The 22560-nt window shown below is 41.2% G+C and overlaps 1 protein-coding gene across 2 annotated transcripts; it reads left to right on the top strand.

Annotated features, from left to right (window-relative positions):
• The first annotated feature begins 16406 nt into the window (after positions 1 to 16406).
• LOC132652820 (PRAME family member 12-like) lies at positions 16407 to 19221 on the top strand. 2 transcript variants are annotated; one of them, XM_060378742.1, is made up of 3 exons: positions 16407 to 16693; positions 17148 to 17738; positions 18513 to 19221. In XM_060378742.1, the coding sequence occupies exons 1-3, from the start codon at positions 16407 to 16409 to the stop codon at positions 19087 to 19089; spliced, it is 1455 nt and encodes a 484-aa protein (XP_060234725.1). In that variant the 3' UTR covers positions 19090 to 19221. The 2 variants fall into 2 exon arrangements, with proteins under 2 accessions (XP_060234725.1, XP_060234726.1); XM_060378743.1 differs by lacking the exon at positions 17148 to 17738.
• The last annotated feature ends 3339 nt before the right edge of the window (positions 19222 to 22560 follow it).

Below are 22560 nucleotides of genomic sequence, written 5' to 3'. Positions count from 1 at the left end.
TTCTGTAACCCTCTGTCAGGGAGACAGAGGCAGGCAGATCTCGGTGAGTTTGAGGCCAGCCTGAGTCCAGGATAGCCAGGAGGTTTGGCTCACAGAGTAATTCTCTCAGCAGGAACCCTGAGGCAAGAGGATCCCTGTGAACTGCAATTCCAAATTAACCTTACCTACAGAACAATGTTGTCAGAACACAATCCAAAAGCAAAGACAAGATAAAATAGAAGAATAAATAAATAAGTAAGCAAACTGTAAAATTTAAAGTTAGGGAATTAGTCAATAAATGGACTCATTATTTTCATTCTATTCTGTTTTGGTTGTGTTTTTGCATTGACACAGAAAGCTTGATTCAATCTAGAGATTCAGTCTAGATTCAAAGTGGGATTAAGTGTCTGGACTCAAATATGCAATCAGATGGCAGCTTGTGGTTGGTGGATTGGGCTACAAAAGGGAGGGGATGAGCAGGGTGGTATATAAGGCCTTCAGGAGAGGCAGAGGAGTCATTCTTTCAGTGAAATGAAGACTGTGGTGACAGTGGCCTATGCTGGGTTCCAGAGACCCTGTGCTCATCAGTGCTCAGAGCAGGTAAGTCACTTTGATCCAAAGAGCCAGGACCCCTGAAATAGAGAGTTTAGACCCAAGATGGGAAAGTCATTTATTTGTTCATTTGTTTATTTATTTACTTACTTATGTTTCTAAAGGCTTTATTTTTCTGGATGCATAGAATTTAAAAATACCTTTTAAATTTATAATGATTTTATTGATTATTGGGGAATTTCACATCATTGAATCTGGAGCACACTCACTTCCCAATCTACCCAGGAAACTTTTCCACTTGCCACCAAGCAAAAAAAAAAAAAAAAAAAAAAAAAAAAAAAAAGGAAATTCCATTCGTGTGGACAATATACTCACTGGAACATGATCAAAATTCACATGGACAGCCTCTTAAAGAAACATGAGTCCTTCCCCACTGGGCCCCAGCCAGAAGCCAACCACGGAGGAGTGTTAAATTTCTGCATCCTTAGCAAAATGTTGAATCATTCTCTTTGTTGGCTTTCTGTGACAGTATTTTTCATTCCTTACTCTTCAAATGAAGCTAATGAATAACCTGATTGGATTTAAATTCAGGTGGTTTTTTTTGACATAACTTTAACTAATACAGAATGGGGAAACAACCCCATTTCCAGGATCATCTCAATTTTCACAGGCAGTTTTTATGTTTTAGAAAAATTATGGGTAGGATGGGTGTGTAAACATCCCATGCTTTGTTGTTTCAGGACTTGTGACATGATCAATGTCTGGTTGGCACACAAAGATGGCACACAGCTTTTGTACTGCTGGGGACCCCTGCCCAGATGGAATGGGATTGAGTGGGGCATTGGTAAGGGTTGGATGGAGGAACACTGGGAAACGTGTAACCTTGGGTGTACTTGTAAGAGGCTCCTTGTGCTGTCAGTGAAGGAGTTTGGTTTGAGACCTCCAGAGAGGACAGTGGCTTAAGCTTGTCTCTACCATTGCCAGAGCATTAACTTTGCCTGTCTTTGAGTGGTTCCTCTGATGGTGAGGGGGTTTTGAAAACTTGATGTTGACAATGTATTCTGACCTAAATGCCTCCCCAGGATCCTTCTGACTGAAGACCTTCCAGGATGGGTGCTCAGACTCCACCCACACACTTGAAGCTGGCAAGGCAGGCTCTGCTGAGAGATGAGACCTTGGACATGTCAGCTATGGACAAACTACCCATGGAGTTCTTGCCAGCACTGTTCAAGGAGGCCTTCACTGACTGACACACTACAACTGTGAAGTCAATGGTGGCAGCCTGGCCTTTCCCCTGTCTCCCTGTGGGGGCATTGATGAAGCCCCCTGACTTGGAAACCTTCCAGGCAGTTCTAGCAGGAGTAGACATGCAGCTGCAAAGAAAGTTTTATTCCAGGTAAGAAATAAGCAAGTACTGTAGAATGGAGCCCACTGAGAAGACAGAAGAAATTGTGGGGTCTGGTAAAATGGCTTCTTCATGGATAATCAGATAGGAATGCAGGGCCCTTGGAAGCTCTTCTTTGCTTATCATAAGGAAGGTTGCCTGTTGCCAGAGCTTGTTAAAGATGTATGTACACTGTGAAATGAGCCTTCCCTGCAGTCCCACAACCACTAGTAATGGGACTAAGGAGAAATAGAGAGTCACGTAGAGGAAGGAAAGTTATTAGGGCTACCTATGCAGCTCAGGGAAAGTTAATGCAGGCTGGACTGGGACTGCTGAAAAAAAAATAACACCTCAGCAGGTGTTAGAACTGAGTTTAGAGATGTGGAGGAAATGCTGAGTCATGTTGGGTTTTGCCATGTAGCTGACACTTCATATGGTTTCCCCACAGGAGGGGAAAACTTCAGGTTCTTGACTTGAGGAAGAAGCACCGTGAATTCTGGAGCATATGGGCTAGTGCAGAGGATGGTAACTGCTCACCAGAGAACCCAGATGAGCATCAAGTAGTGAAGATCCTTCCCAGATATGCAAAGAGGCGGTGCCTTAAGGTGGTAGCTGACCTTTGTTCAGTCCGTGTATAGATGAAGAACAAACATTCTTATTGAACTGGGCCCTGCTGAGAAAGGGCTCTGTCCAGTTCTGCTGTATGGAGATAAAGATCTGGGTTATGCCTTCGCATGTTATCCAAGGAAGTTTCAATATATTCCATCCGGAGCACATCAAGGATTTGGAACTGATCATGATCAGTTGGGATGTGTTAAATCTGTCACAACTTGCTCCCTGCCTGGGCCAGATGAGAAATCTTCACAAACTCATCCTGGCACACATCATCAAGGATGTCTTCATGATTGGCAACAGGGCAAGAGACAGAGAGGAGAAGTGTGTCAGGAAGTTCATTTCTCAGTTTTACAAACTCAACTGTCTCCAACATCTCTCCATGAATGGCATCTACTTTCTTAGAGACTGCCTGGATCAGGTTCTTGGGTAAGTAAGGGTGAGGGCTGTGTCAGCTGCCGGGGCAGACCTTTCTTTAATTTTAAAGATTAGTGGTTCATGAGACCTGCCAGTCACTGAGTGCCATATTTAGGCCTCATTAGAATACGAAGGTTATGTGTTGTTTCCATGTGTAATGAATCAAATTGTCAAATTCCCACTCTTTAATCAGAGGACTGCAGGTCAGATCTAGTAAGAATGGGTTGTAATTCTTCTACAAATTATGTCCACCCAATCCAATGGAAAGGGAACAGTAAGGGCAGAATGCAGTCCTCACTGGATTCAGAAGACTCAGCAGCACAATTTGGAGGTGAGCTCTGTGCTCAGATCTGTTAGTAGACTCAGTCTACCCCAAATTTGCTATGGGTGAAATGTTTTGAGCCCAAGTAGAGTGCAAGGGACAATGGGGATAGTGTGGGTGTTAAATGACAGCAATAGTGACTGTGCAAGGCATTGATGGAATCTAGAGTCCAGTGAGAACACAGGAAGTGTCCCTAGAGCCTGCCAGGACTTTCATGGGTTGGAACTTCTTTTCTTTTCCCTTTATTAGTATTGTTGTTGTTGTTATCATATACAATTTATTCATTTTGTATCCTGATTGCAGTTCTCTTTCTCATCTCCCCTAGTCTTAACCTCCCTCGTAGTTCCTTACCATCCCCTTTCTCTAGCACCCTGAAAAGGGGGACTCCTACACCACTACCATCTGACCTTAGCCTATCAAGTCTCATCAGGAATGCCTGTATCCTCTTCCCCTGTGGCTTGGTAAAGCCACCCTGCCTGGGAGAAGAGCTCAAAGAACAGGCAACCAAGTTCTGGTCAGTGGCAGCCCCTGCTCTCCTTCTTAGTGGACTCACTTGGAGACTGATCTGTCTATAGGCTACATCTCAGCAGGGGATCTAGGTCTTCTTGAATGGTCCTTGGCTGGTGCATCAATCTATGGAGGTCCCCCTGCACCTTAATTTTTGGGCTTTGTTGTTCTCCTTGTGGGGTTCCTGTCCCCGCTGAGTCCTTCTATTCCTACCTTCTTCCATAAGACTCCCTGCTGTCTGCCCAAATTGTGGGTCTCTGTCTCTGCATATGCTTTGATCCCATGGTGAGTGGAGTGTTTCAGAGGACATCTATATAGGTTCCCATCCTGTTTCCTTTCTTCAGCTGCTTCTAGTCTCCATCCTTTTGCCCTTCTGAGTGAGATTTAAGCATCCTCACTAGGTTCCTCCTTGTTTAGCTTCTTCAGGTCTGTAGATTTTAGTATGTTTATTTGTAATACATAGCTAATATCTGCTTATGAGTGAGTATATACCTTGTGTGTTTTTCTTCTTCTGGGTTACTTCTGTCAAGATGATCTTTTCCAGTTGCATCCACTTGCCTGCAAATTTTACAATTTCTGTATCCATTCTTTTGTTGAGGGACATCTAGGTTGTTTGCAGATTCTGTCTATTACAAATAAAGCTGCTATAAACATAAACATAAACACAAACACAAACATAAACATAGTTGAGCAAACACCCTTGTGTGGTGGACCTATTTCCATTTGGAACTATTTCCATTTTTCCAAATGGACCTATTTCCATTTCTCAGGTATATGCCCAAGAGTGGTATAACTGGTTCTTGAGGAAGGGCTACTTACACTTTTCTAAGAAAGTGCCAGATTGTTTTCCAAAGTGGTTGTACATGTTTGTGCTCCCACCAGCAATTGAGAGGGGTTCTCCATTCTCCACTTCCTCTCCAGCATGTGCTGTTACTTGAGTTTTTGATCTTAGCCATTCTGATGTCTATGAGATAGAATCTCAGAGTCATTTTGATTTGCATTTCTTTAAATGTTTCTCTGCCATTCAGTATTTCTCTGTTGAGAATTCTGTTCAGCTCTGTACTCCATTTTTAATTGTTTCATTTCTTGGTGCTTAACTTCATAAGTTCTTTATATATTCTAGATATTGGTCATCTGTGAGATGTAGGGTTGGTGAAGATTGTTTCTCATTCTGTAAGTTACCATTTTGTTCTGTTGACAGTGTCCTTTGCCTTACAGAACTTTTCAGTTTCATGGTATCCCATTTATTGATTGTTAATCTTATAGCCTGAGCTGTTGGTATTTTGTTCAGGAAGTTATCTCCTGTGTCATTGAGTTTAAAGCTCTTTCCCAATTTTTCTTCTAATAGATGTAGTATGTCTGGTTTCATGCTGAGGTCTTTGATCTACGTAGACTTGTGTTTTGTTCAGGGTGATAAATGTGGACCTATTTCCATTTTTCTACATGTAGACATCCAGTAAGACCAGCAGCATTTGTTCAGGGTGTTGTCTTTTTTTCCATTGTATGATTTTTTTCATTGTCAAAACTCAAGTGTCTATAGGTGTGTGGGTTTTTATGCATCTCTATTCGATTTACTGACACCATAGTCTGTTTCTATGCCTTTGCCATGCAGTTTTTATTACTGTTGCTCTATAGTACAGCTTGAAAACAGGGACAGAACTAGCTCCACATGATCTTTTATTGTACAGGATTATTTTAGCTATTCTGGGTTTTTTGTTTTGTTGAGAATTATTCTTTCAAGGTCTGTAAGTATTGTGTTGGTCTTTTGATAAGAACTGCATTGAATCTATTCACAGATGATATGATAGTATACATGAGTGACCCCAAAAATCTTCCAGGCAAAACCTAGAGCTGACAATCACCATCATCAAAGTGGCTGTATACAAAATTAACTAAAAAAATAAGTAGTCCCCCGCTATAAAAAAGGCAAAGAGTCTGAGAGAGAAATTAGGAAAACAGTTGTCACAATTGCCCCCAAAATCATAAAATGTCTTGGTGTAACTAACCAAGTAAGTGGAAGACTTGTATGAAGAAACTTCAAGTCTCTGAAGAAAGAAATGGAAGAAGATAGCAGAAAATGGAAAGATCTCCCATGCTTGTCGTTTGGAATTTCTTATGTGTGCTTTCTGGGCTATGGGCTGTACGGGATTTCTGCTTGAGAATGAGGCCAGGAGATGAAGTGTGAGATTGTCTTGACTAAACTGATTCCAATAGGAAGCATCTTAGAGAATATCCTTGCTATTTGGTCAAACTGAACTTGGGCACCAGGTTCCTTCTATCTCTGTGTAAATACCACCTATATTCTCCAACACCATTTTCCAGAATTAATTTCCTGGTCTAACCCTAGGCGCCTGATGACCCCGTTAGAGACACTGTCCATCACCTACTGTAACATTTCACACTCAGACCTGAATTACTTCTCCAGGTGCCCAAAGCTCTTTCAGCTGAAACATCTGGCATGAACTATGTGGGCTTAAAGGCTTTGGACCTTATGCCTCTCTGAGTCCTCCTAGAGAATGTGGCAGACACTTTGCAGTCCTTGGGCTTGAGGCTCTGTAGGATGGAAGACTCTCAGCTCACTGTGCTCATACCTGCCCTCAGCAAGTGCTCTCAGCTGGCCAATGTCAGTTTCTATGGCAATGACTTCTACATGCACATCCTGAGGAACCTTTTGCAGCACACAGCCAACTTGAGCAAGATGAATGTGGAACAGTACCCTGCCCCTCTCGAGTGCTATGATGAGTTCAGTTATGTCTCCACAGAGAGATTTGTCCAACTCTGTGCAGAGCAAATAGACAGGCTCAGGGCCATAAGACAGCCCAAGTACATCTCCTTTGCTACAAATACTTGCCCTAGATGTGAAGAGCCCTGTGTCTATGACCAAGGATTCAGACTCTGTCATTGCCAGCAGAGGTGACAGTAAATAGGGAAAAAAGTCTTCTGGATTGGAAGAAATGAAAGGCTTGGGGCCCAACTCTCATGCTGGGGACTCAGAGCTTCAGACACTCTTCATATTTTTGGAAACGAAATGATGTATATTGAGGTGGATTTTGCAGGCTGAATTTGACATGGAAATCAATGCAATTGTGGGAACAGAGGATCTAGTGGAGTGAGAAAGACCACTTTACATTTATAAGTGGCTTCTGTCAGGAAAGGATAACCAGTGGCTTTATCCTGCAGCTGTAAACCTGGATCCTCTCCCTCTGGGGTCTTTTTCAGTTATCATCCTCATTGCCAGGTTCAGTGTCAGGAGGGATCAGTGATTTCTCGATCCCAGTAGAAAAACACCACTATTTAATGAGTGAGGCAAATGTCCAGGTCATCAATAAAACTAAAATTTTGGTGATATGTCCTTCATTCCTGTCTTGTCTGTGTGTTAGTTACAACCTTCTTGTGTAGCCATTTATGTGTACAAAAATTTGAAACTAAAGTGAGCAACATAGTACACATCTTATGACTAAGGTTTTAATGAATCACAGGCAATATCAAGTACACTCAGGCCACTAGACACCATGGGCCCATGGGAGGTGACTGAAGGGAAGGAGAAGACAACACAGGGGAAATTGAACAGGGTTTATAATTTTTTTCTCTTAAAAATCATGTTTCCTGACATGCATGGTGTCACACACTTGCAATCCCAGCACTCAGGGAGACAGAGGCAGGTGGATCTCTGAGTTTGAAGACAAGCTGGTCTATAAAGTAAGTCCAGGAGAGACACAGCTACCCAGAGAAACTTTGTCTCACGAAAAAAGTTTTTATTTTTATTGAAAACAATAAATAAAAATGTACTGTAACCCAGCAGTGAATTCTTGATCTTTTTGTCTGGGTGAGAGTACCACCATAAACCTCTCTATCCAGCTTGCTAGCCACATGTGTATAGGGTAGTATTCCTTTGGATTCACAAACTCTTTGAAATAGCCATAGCATTAAAGGTTTTCAATAATATGTAATTCTCTCTTCTGCAGAAAACATTTACTTTACAAAATAACTGTAATTTACATCTTCAGTTGTCTCTGTATGAACATATTTAAGAAAAAAAAAATCTTCCTAGGCCTAGCCAGTATATGCCCCCTTTTCTGTATAGCAAAATAGCAAAATGATTTATTATTGTTTTGTTCTTCATTGGAATATTTATTGAACCCATAGAAGATGGGTTCTTTGTACAACTGTAATTGTTGTTGTCTAAATTCCATAAAGAATCTAAATTTGAGGAATCCTCAACAGGTGCTCCCTGGACAGAAGTAAACATGAACAGGTTGATGACAGTATTGCCAACTTTCCCGACACTGGGGAATGTGAATAAATTTTTCCACCAGGTTGGGCCACATAGAGACAAACATAGAGTACAGAGTAAGATACTGTCTCCTAAAAAGGAAAGACAAAACCCATAGACTGGAGCAATGATTGACAGCTCAAGAGCACAGCTTGCATTTTCAGAAGAACAAACTTTGCTTTCAGTACTCATATCAGGTGGTTCTCAAATGAGTCTCAGGCTTCAGGTCATTGGCCCATTTCTCCTGGCCTGTGTGTGTCCATTCTTTCATATGCACAAATCTACACAATACATATATATAGACACTGAATTTTTAAAACTTTTGATATAAAAACCCAGTTTCACAAGGAAATAAAAAAGGAACTAATTAATTAAACCAGAGATGTTGTTCAGGAGCAGGTTGTTCGCCTCACTGGTATGTGTCTCTGACATTAATTCTGGCACTGAGAATGAAGAGAGTATGTGGACTTTTCAAGTGTGTGGGGTGAGCAATAGTCTACTTTTCCCTTGGCTCCAGGGTCTGAGCTCCTGCACCATGGATGATGTGAAAGAATATCATTTATATGTCAATGTTGACAATTTAGTTTTGTATGTATTTTATGTATGTGAGTGCTCTATTTGCATGCATGCCTACCTGAATGAAGAGGGCATCAGTTCCCATTATGATGGTTCTGAGCCACGATGCTCTGGAAGAGCATCCACTGCTCTTAAGGGATGAGTCATTTCTCCAGCTATAAGATCCTCAATATAGAAAGCATGTGTAGATACAGAATCAAAGTAAATAGGTGCCTATCTGACATAAAATCCTACCCATTTGGTATCATCTTTAAAGCGGTAGGTTTTAAGTGTTTTTTGTGAGTGTTCTATTTTTATTTTTTCCTTTCAGATAGTGAGTGCTTATATTTGACCAAGCAATAATAATATCCTGAGTCCCTCCCAAACATGTCTGGATATACTTCACCTGATAGAGTGCTTACCTATCCATTATTTGAATCTGTGAACCCCATTAAACAGGGTATAAGAATACATAAAAGTTATGCCCCCCAGTCTGCCGGTAGAGATGATAGAGCAGAAATTGAAAATAATCCTAGTTAGTTAGTCTGAAAACCTACTTTGAAAATTCAAGAAACTTCCTTTTCATGTGGAGCCAGAGTCCCTCAGAACTTTCATTCTAGTCTCTTTTGACTTCATCTTATTCCTGCTCAGTGATGGAGTAAAAGCTGTAAAACAAGAAAGAAATTAATAAAAATTGAAGAAAAATGAACGTTTATATTCTTAGAATTGTAAAGACTGGTAGTTTTGAAAGCTGCAATGCTTTATATTGTGATATTCCTTTTAATATTAATATGAGGTCTAGGGAATAAACAAGAAAGAAAAGTTATGGTTTAACAGTAAATGTTGTCTGTGGACTCCACAGGGGGTCAATTGTACTAGGTAGTTTTATTGCAATTTGACACAGGCTAGGCTCATTTGAGAAGAGGGAAACTCAATCAAGAATATGTCCTTCCCCGTTGTCCTGTGTGCAAGCCTGTGGTGCATTTTCTTAATTGGTGGTTGATATGCTAGGGCCCAGGCCATTGTGGGTGAGGCTACCCATGAGCCTGTGGTCGTGGATGCTGTATCAGAAAGCAGGCTAAGGATATCCTGAGGAGCAAGCGAGTAATCAATATTCCTTTGAGGCTTTTCTATCAGTATCTGCCTCTAGGCAGTTCCTACCTTGACTTCCTTCAGTGGACTTAAAAGCTGTGAGGTAAAACAAACCAGCTCCTCTCTAGTTACTCTTGTTCATGGCCTTTGTCACATAAGTTGAAATTTGAGTGGCAGGAAGTTATTATGCTGAGTTGAGGCTTTCTGCCAACTGGACTATCTGCCCGCTTAGGCCCAATACACCCAGGGATTTAACAAGCCTGATTGCTAATTCAAGGTTGGAATCATAGCTGTAGTGTTTTGTTGGCACTCTCTGGGGTGGGAGGAATTTTATTCATGCCTCCCAAGTAAAGGCTCACTCAATAGGATTGAACAAAAAGTCTTATACCCAGAGAGACACAATCACAGCCTAATATTTGGATCTGAAATGTTTTTCCCTCACATTTATTATGTCTATCTTTTATTTGTCTATCTATCTATCTATCTATCTATCTATCTATCTATCTATGTATCTATGTATCTATCTATGTATCTATCTATCTATCCATCTATCTATCTATCATATCTATCATCTATCTATGTTTCTATCGATCCATCTTTCTATTGATCTATCTATCTATCTTTATTTATGTATATATATATGTATGAATCGTCTGTCTATTTATGTATCTATATCTATCTATATATATGTATCTCTTTATCTATCTAATGTCTCTATGTCTCTGTGTCTCTATGTCTGTATGTCTCTCTCGCTCTCTATTTCTCTATCTATATCCATCATCTCTATCTGTCTCTCTATGTATGTATGTAGATATGTATGTATGTATTTATCAAAGAATGTTCTCTCTATCTATTGTATCATTTATCTATGTACCTAAGTATGCACTATCTTTGTATCTACATATTTATCACTATCTACTTTTCCATTTCATCTATTTTCTTTTATCCACTTATATATGTCTGTCTGTACCTTTCTATCTATGTATTATCTCAGTATCAATCTTTTTATCTATGCATGTTCTATCTCTATGTATTATCTATCTGTCTTTCTATGTACATATCTATGTATGCTTCATATATATATCTATCAATCTATCTACCTATCTATTTAATCTTTCTTTCATCTATTAAATATGTATGTATGTATGTATATGTATGTATGTATGCATCTATCTATCTATCTATCTATGTATGTATGTGCGTATGTATGTATGTTTGTATGTATGTATGTATGTATGTATGTATGTATGTATCTATCTATCTATCTATCTATCTATCTATCTATCTATGTATATTGGGTGCTTTTGCATGTTGACAGAAACTACAGTCCTCAAAGTGGAAGGAACTTCATTTGAGGGAATGCCTTCATGAGATCCAGCTGTAATGCTTTTTCTCAATTAGTGATCAATTGCCTGGTGAGGACCCAGGCTTTGTGGGTGGTGCCATCCCTGGGGTGATGGTCCTGGGTTCTATGAGAAGGTAGGGTGAAGAGGCCATGAGGAACAGTAAGCAGCACTCTTCCATGGCCTCTACATAAGCTCCCCCCTCTAGGTTCTAACCCTGCTTGAGTTTCTGTCTTGACTTCATCCAGTGATGGACTATGGATCTGGAAGTAGGAGCCAAATAAACCCTTTCCTCCCCAACTGGTATTTTGGTCATTGTGTTTCATCGCAGTAGTAGAAACCCTGATTCTGACACTATCTATCTAGCCACCTATCATCTATCTAGCTACCTACCTACCTACCTACCTATGATATATCTATCTACTATAAATGTAACTTTTATTCACCAGATGCCATTGTAGTGTTGAAGGCTTAATGTCTCCATCTGCTAACCTAGGCTCAGCTTGGAAGCTTCTATCCTCTGTACAATCTAATCTAGGCTGAGAATGTTTTCAGCCTCAGAGACTTACTGCTGCCTAAGCTCATCCTTCCTAGCTGGTTCAACTCAGCTTTTCTGGCTCAAAATCCTCCCACCTCTGACTTGTTCATTCTGGCTTTTCTCTTGGCCTCTACAATCTCTTCTAATCCTTCTCCTTCTCTGGCTGGTTCTGTTATCACCTGTATCCAGGTTGATGTCTCTTTAACATTTCTCTGTGAATCTTTCCCAGTAAAACTGCTTCCTCTCCCTCATTCTCTGTGCTGCTCCCTTGAGGAGATGCTCTTTTTTCTCCTCATGAGAGTTGGGAATATTCTATTGTGTCAAATTCTTCTCTGATTCATCACCTCATTTTGACACTTAGACTTCATTTTTAAACATGGCTATTTCCTTCTACACACTACTTTACCTTCATAGTTTGGGATTAAAAGCCTGTACCACCACACCTGGTCTGGGATCTTCTTTACCTGAAACAAACTTTTGAAAAGATGAAGTTAACGAGTCACTGGCCTTCTCCATGTTTCTTGCTCTCTTTCACTCCAGGGTACTACGGCTCCCACCTTCAAAATTTCTAGACTTGTACTACCTCAAGTCTCAAGGCTGGATATTGATTCTCTGTTATTGAACCTCAGCATGGTGTGTATATACTTGGCTAGATGAAATAGTTTCAATCTATAACCCAGGCTAGACTCAAACTACAGATGTTCCAGTTTCTTACTCTTTTTCCTAATTTAAAGAAGTTATTTATTTTTATTTTGTATACATTGGTGTTTTGACTGCATGCATGTCTGTGTGAGAATGTCAGATCTCCTAGAATGGGAGTCACAGAGGGTTGTGAGCTGCCATGTGGGTACGATGAATAGAACTTGGGTTCTCTGCAAGAGCATTCAGTGCTCTTAATTGCTGAGCCATCTCTCCAGCCTTTTTCCTCCTCTTGTACTATGAATCTTCTCCCTGTCTGGCTCCAATCCTTGGTGGCATCATCCCTAGACAATTTTTACATAGTAGACAATATTTACATATTATAGGTTGAAGAGTTGGCTCAGCACTCTGCTCTTCCAGAGGACCCAGGTTCAGTTTCCAGCACAAACATGACAGCCTAAAAATGTCTGTGATTCAGTTCCAGGGGATCCAACACTTTCACACAAACATACACACAGGCAAAACACCAATGCACATAAAATACAACGTAATAAATTACATAAAAATTCAAAAACGGATTTATGAAATGTTTAAACTATTTCTTTTTTAACACCTTTAAGCTGGACATGATGGCCCGTGCCTTTAATTCCAGCATTGGAGGAGGCAAATGTGGACAGATCTCTGAGAGTTTGAGTCTAGCCTGGTCTGCAGAGGTTACACAGAGAAACCCTGATCAAAACAAAACAAAACAAAACAAAACAAAACAAAACAAAAAGAAAAGAAAAGAAAGAAAAGAAAGAGACAAAGGAAGAAAACAAAGGAAACCAAACAATTTTTGTCTGTACACCATGGAATATTATATGTGTCTTCTGGAGGTCAGAAGTTGGCTTCAGAAAATGGATTTGCAGATATTTGAGAGCTGCGATGTGGATGCTGGGAAATGGAAATGGCTCCTTGTTAAGAGCAGCCAGTGCTCTTGACTGCTCAATCCTTGCTCCAGGTATTTTCTTTGCTCTTCATTTATTGAAATTAAATTTTTTTTCATACAATACATTCTGATTATGGCCTCTTGTCAACTAGCTCCTCTGTGATCCTCCCCACCTTCTCTTCCCTAAGAAGAAAAGCAGACATCTAAAGAATAATAAGAAGGATCCAGGTGTTTGGAAAGATGTCTCAGTGGTTAAGAGCACTGTTTGTTCTTCCAGAGGTCCTGGGTTCAATTCCCAGCAACCACATATATAATGTGATCTGATGTCCTCTTCTATCATGCAGATGTACATGCAGAAATTCATTCACATACACAAAATAATTAAATCTTAAAAAATGGAGAGAGATGAGGGAGCCAGGTGTGGTGATACACACCTTTAATCCCAGCACTCAGGAGGCAGAGTCAGGAGATCTCTGTGAGTTGAGTCCAGCATGGTCTACAATGTAAGTTCCGGGACAGCCAGAGTTACAGAGAGAAACCATGTTTTGAAAGTCCAACACAAAACATAGAAACAGAAATAGAATTATAAGAAAATAAAACGAAAACAAACAAATTGGAATAGGAGAAAATAAACAAACCAACAGAGGAAAAAAATTCAAATATAGAGCATGAGGAGATGGGCACAGTAAGACTCTTTTGTAATCCCAGCACTTAAGGAGACAGAGACACTCAGATCCTCTGAGTTTAAAACCAGTCTGATCCAGGGCAGCCAAGACTACACAGAAGAGCCCTATCTTAAAAAAAAAAAAAAAAAAAAAAAGCATGAGTCATGTAGATGCAGATGGAAGACACTTTGGCACATACATGAATCCAATGAAAACATAAAACTGGCTTTCTCTGCCTTCGTTTTTTTCCCATTCCCTCATCTGTGACGTTTATCACTTGGTGGGGGGAGGCAACACCATGCTCCTATTTCTCCTCTCCACTCCCTCTTCTTCCCATTTCCTCTCCTTATACAAAAACACTAAATAAAGAACAATAACAGAAAACCATAAAATTGGTAGATATAACATACAAGCAAAGTAATATAAAGTAATAGATGTAATATAAAGTAATAAAACAATAGATGGCAAATGCATGTTCTGCTTGTGTTAAAGATCACAACAGCCTGGTATATTCCTTATTTCTAGATAGTTGGAAAGCACCCATGACATCCCCTACCCTAATCCTAGCCAATTAGCTTAAAGTGCTTTGCCTAGCCTCCTAGATACAATGCCATACACTTGGAACATAATCGATTATGTTTAGCTGGTCAAAATGATGTAATCTGAGTGTGGTGTTGGAATGGTCACTGTGTGGCTATTCCTGACGTAATAACATTATTAATTGATGTAAGTCTCTGAGTAGCTACCAAACAAAAAGATTGGCAAAGCATGAAGCTCAGCTCTTGATTGCAGAGTAGACAAGTAAGTGTATATTTTCAGGAACATGTGAACACTTCCTGCATCCTGCTGACTCCCACTCTGAACCATGCTGGTCACAAATGTATAATCCCAGCCAGGGTAGTTGGCTCATATAGTAATCCTCCAAGCAGGAAGGCTGAGGCAGGAGGATCCCTGTGAATTGGAATTCCAAATTAACCTTACCTACAGAACAATGTTGTCAGAACACAATTCAAAAGCAAGGAGAACAAGAGCAAATAGAAGAGTAAATGAATAAGCAAGCAAATCATAAAATTCAAGGTTCAGGAACTAGTCAGTAAGTGGACTCATGATTTTTATCCTATTGTGTGTTGTGTTTACATTGACCCAGAATGCTTGGTTCAATCTAGAGAATGAGAGAACCCAAGGTGGGATTAAGTGTGTGGACTCAAATATGCAAGCAGATGGCAGCTTGTGGTTGTAGGTGTGGCTGCAATAGGGAGGGGCTGGCAGGGTGGTATATAAAGGCTTCAAGGAAGACAGAGGAGTCATTGCCTCAGTGACTTGAAGACTGTGGTGACAGCCTGGCTCTGTTGGGATCCAGAGACCCTGTGCTCATCAGTGCTCAGAACAGGTAAGTCACTTTGATCCAAAGGGACAGGGCCCCTGAAACAGAGAGGTTAGGCCCAAGATGGGGAAGTCATTTATTTATTCATTTGTTTATTTATTTACTTACTTAAGTTTCTAAAGCCTTTTTTTTTTCTGGATGTATACGGTTTAAAACTACTTTTAAAATTTGCAATATTTGCACAAACAACTCCACATTTGGCTAAGGCTGAGGATCTGGCTTGCTTCCATGTATGTGGACCTATCTGCATTGCCCATGTGGCATCCTGGGTTTGGCTACCCAGATGCTATTTAAGCTGTGGGCTGGCTTTCCCCAGGGTCAGATGATTGTTCAAGGTTCCTGAATAAACTGCATTGGAAAAAAAAAGAACTAAAAAAAATTTGCAATATTTTTATTGATTATTGGGCAATTTCACATCATTGAACCCTGAGCAAACTCACTTCCCAGTCTATCCAGGTCAACCTCCCCAAGTCCCACCAACCAAAAAAATAATTCAGTTTTTGTGGCCATTATACTCACTGGAACATGACCAAACTTCAGGTGGCCAGCCTCTTAGAGAAAATGAGTCCTTTCTTACATTCCACCAGCCAGGAACCAATCACTGAGGAGTGTTAAACTTCATTCTTACCACGGAATGGTGAATAGTTCTCTTTCATGGCTTTCTGTGACAATATTTTTCATTCAGACGAACCTACTGAAGAGAAGGTTTAGATTTAAAATCAGATTTTTGACACAACTTTAATTAATACAGGATGGAGTATCAACCCCATTTCCATGATCATCTCATTTTTTTCACAGGCAGTTTCCATGTTTTAGAAAAAGTATGGGTAGGATGGGTGTGTAAGCTCCCCATGCTCTGTTGTCCCAGGACTTGAGACATGATCTATGTCTGGTTTGCACACAAAGGTGGTACTCAGCTTTCAGACTGCAGGGGACCCCTGCCCAATGGGGATGGGATTGAGTTTGGCATTGGTAAGGGTTGGATGGAACACTGGGGAATGTGTAATCTTCGGTGTGCTTGTCAGTGATGGAGTTTGCTTTGAGACCTTCTATGAGGACAATGGCTTAGGCTGATTTCTCCACCACTGTCCGAGCAGTAATTTGCCTGACCTTGAGTGGTTCCTCTGATGGTGAGGGGGTTTTCTAAACTTGATGTTGAAAATGTATTCTCCCCTAAATGCCTCCCCAGGATCCTTCTGACTGAAGACCTTCCAGGATGAGTGCTCAGACTCCTCCCACACTCCTGAAGCTGGCAATGCAGGCTTTGCTGAGAGATGAGACCTTGGACATGTCAGCTCTGGACAAACTGCCCATGGTGTTCTTCCCAGCACTGTTCAAGGAGGCCTTGACTGGCAGACACACTACAACTGTGAAAGCAATGGTGGCAGCCTGGCCTTTCCCCTGTCTCCCTGTGGGGGCATTGATGAAGACCCCTGACTTGGAAACCTTCCAGGCAGTTCTAGCAGGAGTAGATACATGGCTGCAAAGAAAGTTTCACCCCAGGTAAGCGATAAGCCAGTACTGTGGAATGGAGCCTATGGATAAGAGGGAAGAGATTGTGGGGTCAGGGAGAATGGCTTCTTCTTGAGTGGATCAGAGGCTCCTGATCCATCATTGGATAGGGATGCAGGGATATTGTAAGCTGCTCATTGCTTGTCCTAAGGAATGTTGCCTATATCAGAGATATAGCAGATGTAGCCACATAGGAAAATGAGCCATCCTTGGCCTCCCCCAATCACTAGTAATGGGACTAAGGAGAAACTGAGTTACTTAGAGAAAGGAAAGTTACCAGAGCTATCTGTGCAGCTCAGGGAAAGCTTCTGCAGGGCGGGAAGCGGCTGCTGAAAAAAACACCCACCTTGGCAGGACTTAGGGCTGAGTTTACAGATGTGGAGGAAATGCTGAGTCTGTGTGGGGTCTTCCCATGTAGCTAACACTTCACATATTTTACCCACAGGAGGGGAAAACTTCAGGTTCTTGACCTGAGGAAGAAGCACCATGAATTCTGGAGCATATGGGCTGGTGCGGAGGATGGTGGTTGTTCAGCAGAGACCACAGATGAGCAGCAAGTAGTGAAGGTCCTTCCCAGATATGCACTAAGGCGGCGCCTGAAGGTGGTAGCTGACCTTTGCTTCAGGCTGCGTGCAGATGAAGAACAAAGATGCTTCTTGCAGTGGGCCCACCAAAGAAAGGGCTCCATCCAATTCTGCTGTCCAGAGATGACCATCTGGGCTCAGCCTATCCATATTATGAAAGAGATCCTGAATGTTTTTCATCCAGAGCATATCCGGGTATTCGAACTGAACACACACTGGAATGTGTTTTTGCTGGCGGCCTTTGCTCCTTGCCTGGGCGAGATGAGAAATCTTCACAAACTCTTACTGGCACCTATCTCCACGAGTGTCTTCAAGATTAGCAACAGGACAACAGACAGGGAAGACAAGTGTATCAACAAGTTCATTTCTCAGTTCTCCAGATTCAACTGTCTTCAGCACCTCTCCTTAAAGAGCGTCTACTTTCTCAGAGACCGCATCAATCAGGTCCTCAGGTAAGCAAGGATAGAGAGCTGTGTCAGCTACTAGAGCTGACCTTTATATGTAGTTTTAAGGATTCGTCATTTATGAGACCTGTGCATGAATGGGAACAAACACTTAGGCCTCTAGAGTACAGAAGTTATATGTTGTTTCTATGAATATTGAATCACCATGTCAAATAAGCTATCAAGAATCAGAAGACTGAAGGTCATCTTTGGTAAGGATGGGATTTAATTCTTCTTGGAATGATGTCCACCAGTCCAATGGAAAGGGAACAGGAAGGGGAGAGTGTAGTGAGGAATTGGTGGACACACAAGCACAGTGGTTGAGGGGAGCTCTGAACTCAGGTCTGTGAGAACAGCCTCAGCTTCCGTGAATTTCCTATGGGTGACTGGTTTTGAGCTTAAGTAGAGCTGAGTGCCTGAGACAAGGGGGATAGTGAGGATGTTAAATTACTACAAGTGTGACTGTGCAGAGACATTGATGGGATGCAGAGTGCAGTGAGCACACAGGAAGTGTACCTAGAGCCTGCCAGGACTTTCATGTTTTGGAACTCTTTATGTGTGCTTTCAGGGCTGAAAATGTGCTGAAATGGTTTTGTGCTTGAGAGTGAGGCCATGAGAAGAAGTTTGAGTTTGTCTTGACAGAGGAGATTTGAACAGGAAGCATTTAAAATGATGCCCTTGAATCTACCTTGGGTCACTGGGCTGCTTCTACCTCTGTGTAAATGCCACCCTATACTCCCCAACATCATTTTCCAGAACTAACCTCCTGGTCTCTATCCCTAGATGCCTGACGACCCCGTTGGAGACCCTGTCCATCACTTACTGCCACATTTCACAGGCAGACCTGAACTACTTCTCTGAGTGTTCAAAGCTCTCTGAGCTGAAACATCTGGACATGAAAGGTGTGCCCTTAAAGGCTTTGGATCTTATGCCTCTCCGAGTCCTCCTAGAGAATGTGGCAGATACTTTGCTGTCCCTGGACTTGAAGGCTTGTAGGATGAAGGACTCTCATCTCACTGTGCTCATACCTGCCCTCAGCAAGTGCTCCCAGCTGTGCAAGGTCAATTTCTACTGCAATGAATTCTCCATGCCCATCCTGAGGGACCTTTTGCAGCACACAGCCAACTTGAGCAAGATGAATTTGGAAAAGTACCCTGCCCCTCTCGAGTGCTATGATGAGTTCGGTTATGTCTCCATAGAAAGATTTGTCCAACTCTGTGCTGAGCAAATAGATAGACTCAGGGTCATAAGGCAGCCCAAGTGCATCTCCTTTGCTACACATATGTGCCCTAGATGTGGAGAGCGCTGTGTTTATGGCATGGGATCCCGACTGTGTCTTTGTCAGAGGAGGCAGCGCTAAATAGAGAAACCTAACTTCTGCATTTGAAGCACTGGAAGGCTTGGGACACATCTCTCATTTTGGACGCTCAGAGCTTGTGGCTTCAGGCTCAGCTCAAGTTTAGAATGCAAATGATGTTTGCTGAGTTGGATATAGGAGAACGAAGGTAACATTGAGAACAATGGGACTTTGGGAATAGGTGTCTTGTTGAGTCAGAAAGACAGTTTTGCCTTTATAAGTAAGTTCTCTCAGGACAGAATAGCCAGTGGCCTTGTTCTGCAACTGTAAACCTGGATGTTCTACCTCTGGGCTATTTTTTCAGTTATCACCCTCATTGCCAGAGTCTGGACGGTTCCATGACCCAATGAATGGAAAAAACATTGATATACATTGAGTGAGACAAAGGTCCTGGCCAATTTAGCATCCATAAAAATGACAATTTTGGTGACACTTCTTTCCTTCTTGTCCTTTCCATGCCTGCACAATAGATACAAATGTCTTGTGCGGTTCTTTCACATGCTCTAAAAGTTAAAACTAAAGTGAACAACATAGACACAGATCCTGTGAATATGAAGGGGGTTTCAGTACACTCAGGCTACAAGGCACCATGGACCCATGAGAGGTGACTGAAGAGAAGGAGAAGACAACACAGGGAAGAATGAACAGACTTTTCAATGCTTATTTTCCTTCCAGTCTTAAAACCTTGTTTTCTTTTTAGTTGAAAGCCTCATGTACTCTGGTCCAGCCTAGGACTCTTGATCTTGTTTGGTTGAGACTGTCATCATAAACCAATATATCCATCCTGCATGCCACATGTCTCTAGGGCCGTATTCCTGTGGATTCCCAAATCTATGAAATAGCCATAGTGTATATAAAGGTGTCTGATACCACATAAGTCCCTGTCGTGCAGAAGATATTTTATTTACAAAAGAACTTTATTTTATGTCTGCAGTTGTGTTCTCTGTATTGATGTGTATAAGAAGAAAAGTCTCCCTTGTCCCAGCCATTATATGCCCTTTTTCTGTATAGTAAGATATCGATAAAATGATTTATTTCTGAATTGTCTTCTTCTTCATTGAACACCTGGAACATGTTTTTTTTTTTTATTTTTGTCAGCAAGAGACATTGATTAAAACCTTATACTTGAAAAAGAATTGTGGGTAGTGAACTCTGAGGTGGTTTTAAGTATGATGTGTTTGTAATTATTTCAGAGTCAGGGGTGCCTTTCAAAATTATTACCATAGTTAACCATAAGAATTTATAGAAGAAAGTATAACAAAATACAATGGTTGATTTCTCAGAATGATAGGAACCATGAAAACACAAAACTGGCTTTGTCTGCTTCAGGTTCTTTCCCCTTCCCTCATATCTGTCGTCTTTGTCTGGGGTGGGGATGGCACAATGATAAGCTCCTATTTCTCCTCTCCTCTCAGTCTTCTTCCCTTTACCTCTCCTTATCCTTAAACAATAACTAAACTAATAAAGAAATTAATTAATAATAATAAAAAAACAACAAGAGAAAACTCACAAACTTGGTAGACATAATATAAAAGCAAAAGTCCTGTAATATAAAAAGTAAAGAAAAATCCTGATAAAACATTATGAGACTAAGAACCTCCAAAGATCCCACTGAGTTCATTTTGTGTTGGCATCAAGAGTTGTTCACTCGGCCTGTTGTACAGAGTGAGGTTTGCACTCTTGGAGAGACTCCATTTGAGGGAACTCAATTCCCATTTGCAAATAGCTTATCCCTAGCTTCTGGGTTAGGGATGGGAGCTTGTGTCCAGTCCTTTCCACACTGACACTCCATGTGGTGTAGACCCATGCAGGCCTTGTGCATGCTGCCTCAGTCTCTCTGGGTTCATATGTACAGTCTTCTGCTGGGTTTAAGAAGGCCTGTTTTCCTTGGTGTACTCCATTCCATCTGGTTCTCACAGTCTTTCTTCCTCCTTTTTCACCGGGTTCCCTGATCCCTGAGGGGAAGATTTGACAGAGAAGTCCCAAGTAGGACAGAGTGTGTCATGCTCTCTCTCTGTTTTCCAGCCTCATCATTCTTTCTCCATTTGTGTGTGTGAGTGCTTGTGTGCATGTCCACATGAACGTAATTGTGCCCATTAAATCCAGGAACGGTCAGCAGATTCCTTTGCACTCAAGTTAGAGGACATTTGAAGTCACTGCCATACATGCTGGGCATTCTGCAATAGCAGGATGCTCTCGATAACCACTGAGCATCTCTCCATGTCCAGTGATCCTCCTTTTCTGAAATTCTACCAAACTCCCTGAGAAAAACCAGTGAAATCTCCCTCTCTGATACACTTTGTGAAATGTTGTGAGAAAGTAAAGTGCAACCCCAATTTCCAATTATAGTCAATGAAGACATTGAACTTTAGAGCCCTGTGTACTTAAACTCTCACATTTTCGGGGGATAGGCATGTTCCAACAAGTCTAGATCATGTCTAGATGTCACCTATGATTTTGTGAATTCCAAGCAAGGATTTTACTACCTAAATTCCTGGCAAAGAGAGCCCTGACAAATACTGGTATGACCTGCTTACACTCTAAAGCCCCTCTGTAGAGACCTACTTTAGTCCTTAGCATGACTGTGGCTCCTCAGTTAACTCTTGCTGTCACCTTTACCATAACAGAAGCCATTTTGTCTTCAAGTCTCCATTTTGATTGTAAGGTGAAATTAAGACCAAGTTCTCAATCCCTCCATGCCTGACACCAGAATACAATTCAGTAGTTTGTACTTGCTGCTTAGGATCAAACAATAGATGGCAAATGCATGTTCTGCTTGTGTTAAAGATCACAACAGCCTGGTATATTCCTTATTTCCAGATAGCTGGAAAGCACCCATGACATCCCCTACCCTAAACCTAGCCAATTAGCTTAAAATGCTTTGTCTAGCCTCCTAGATACAATGCCATACACTTGGAACATAATTGATTATGTTTAGCTGGTCAAAATGATGTAATCTGAGTGTGGTGTTGGAATGGTCACTGTGTGGCTATTCCTGACGTAATAACATTATTAATGGATCCTCCTACCTCAGTCTCTGAGTAGCTACCAAACAGGAAGATTGGCAAAGTATCAAGCTCAGCTCTTCCTTCTAGAATAGACAAATAAGTTTATATTTTCAGGATTAAGTTATCATTCCCCCACTCTGCTGACTCACACTCTGAAACATGCTGGTCAGTAATGTATAAACACTGCCAGGGTAGTTGATTCACATAGTAATCCTCCCTACAGGAAGGCTGAGGCAGGAGGATCCCTGTGAATTGGAATTCCAAATTAACCTTACCTACAGAACAATGTTGTCAGAACACAATTCAAAAGCAAGGAGAACAAGAGTAAATAGAAGAGTAAATGAATAAGCAAGCAAATCATAAAATTCAAGGTTCAGGAATTAGTCAGTAAGTGGACTCATGATTTTTATCCTATTCTGTGTTGTGTTTGCATTGACCCAGAATGCTTGGTTCAATCTAGAGTACA

Source organism: Meriones unguiculatus, chromosome 3, assembly GCF_030254825.1.
Source record: "Meriones unguiculatus strain TT.TT164.6M chromosome 3, Bangor_MerUng_6.1, whole genome shotgun sequence".
In the NCBI taxonomy this organism is placed as follows: Eukaryota; Metazoa; Chordata; class Mammalia; order Rodentia; family Muridae; genus Meriones; species Meriones unguiculatus.
This window is presented reverse-complemented; position numbering and strand designations above follow the sequence as displayed.

Bases quoted from the DNA above. Each gene is read 5' to 3' on its own strand.
- LOC132652820 (XM_060378742.1), top strand. From the start codon at position 16,407: ATGAGTGCTCAGACTCCTCCCACACTCCTGAAGCTGGCAATGCAGGCT. The intron at 16,694-17,147 runs GTAAGCGATAAG...TTTTACCCACAG, and splicing joins CAAAGAAAGTTTCACCCCAG to GAGGGGAAAACTTCAGGTTC. The intron at 17,739-18,512 runs GTAAGCAAGGAT...CTCTATCCCTAG, and splicing joins CGCATCAATCAGGTCCTCAG to ATGCCTGACGACCCCGTTGG.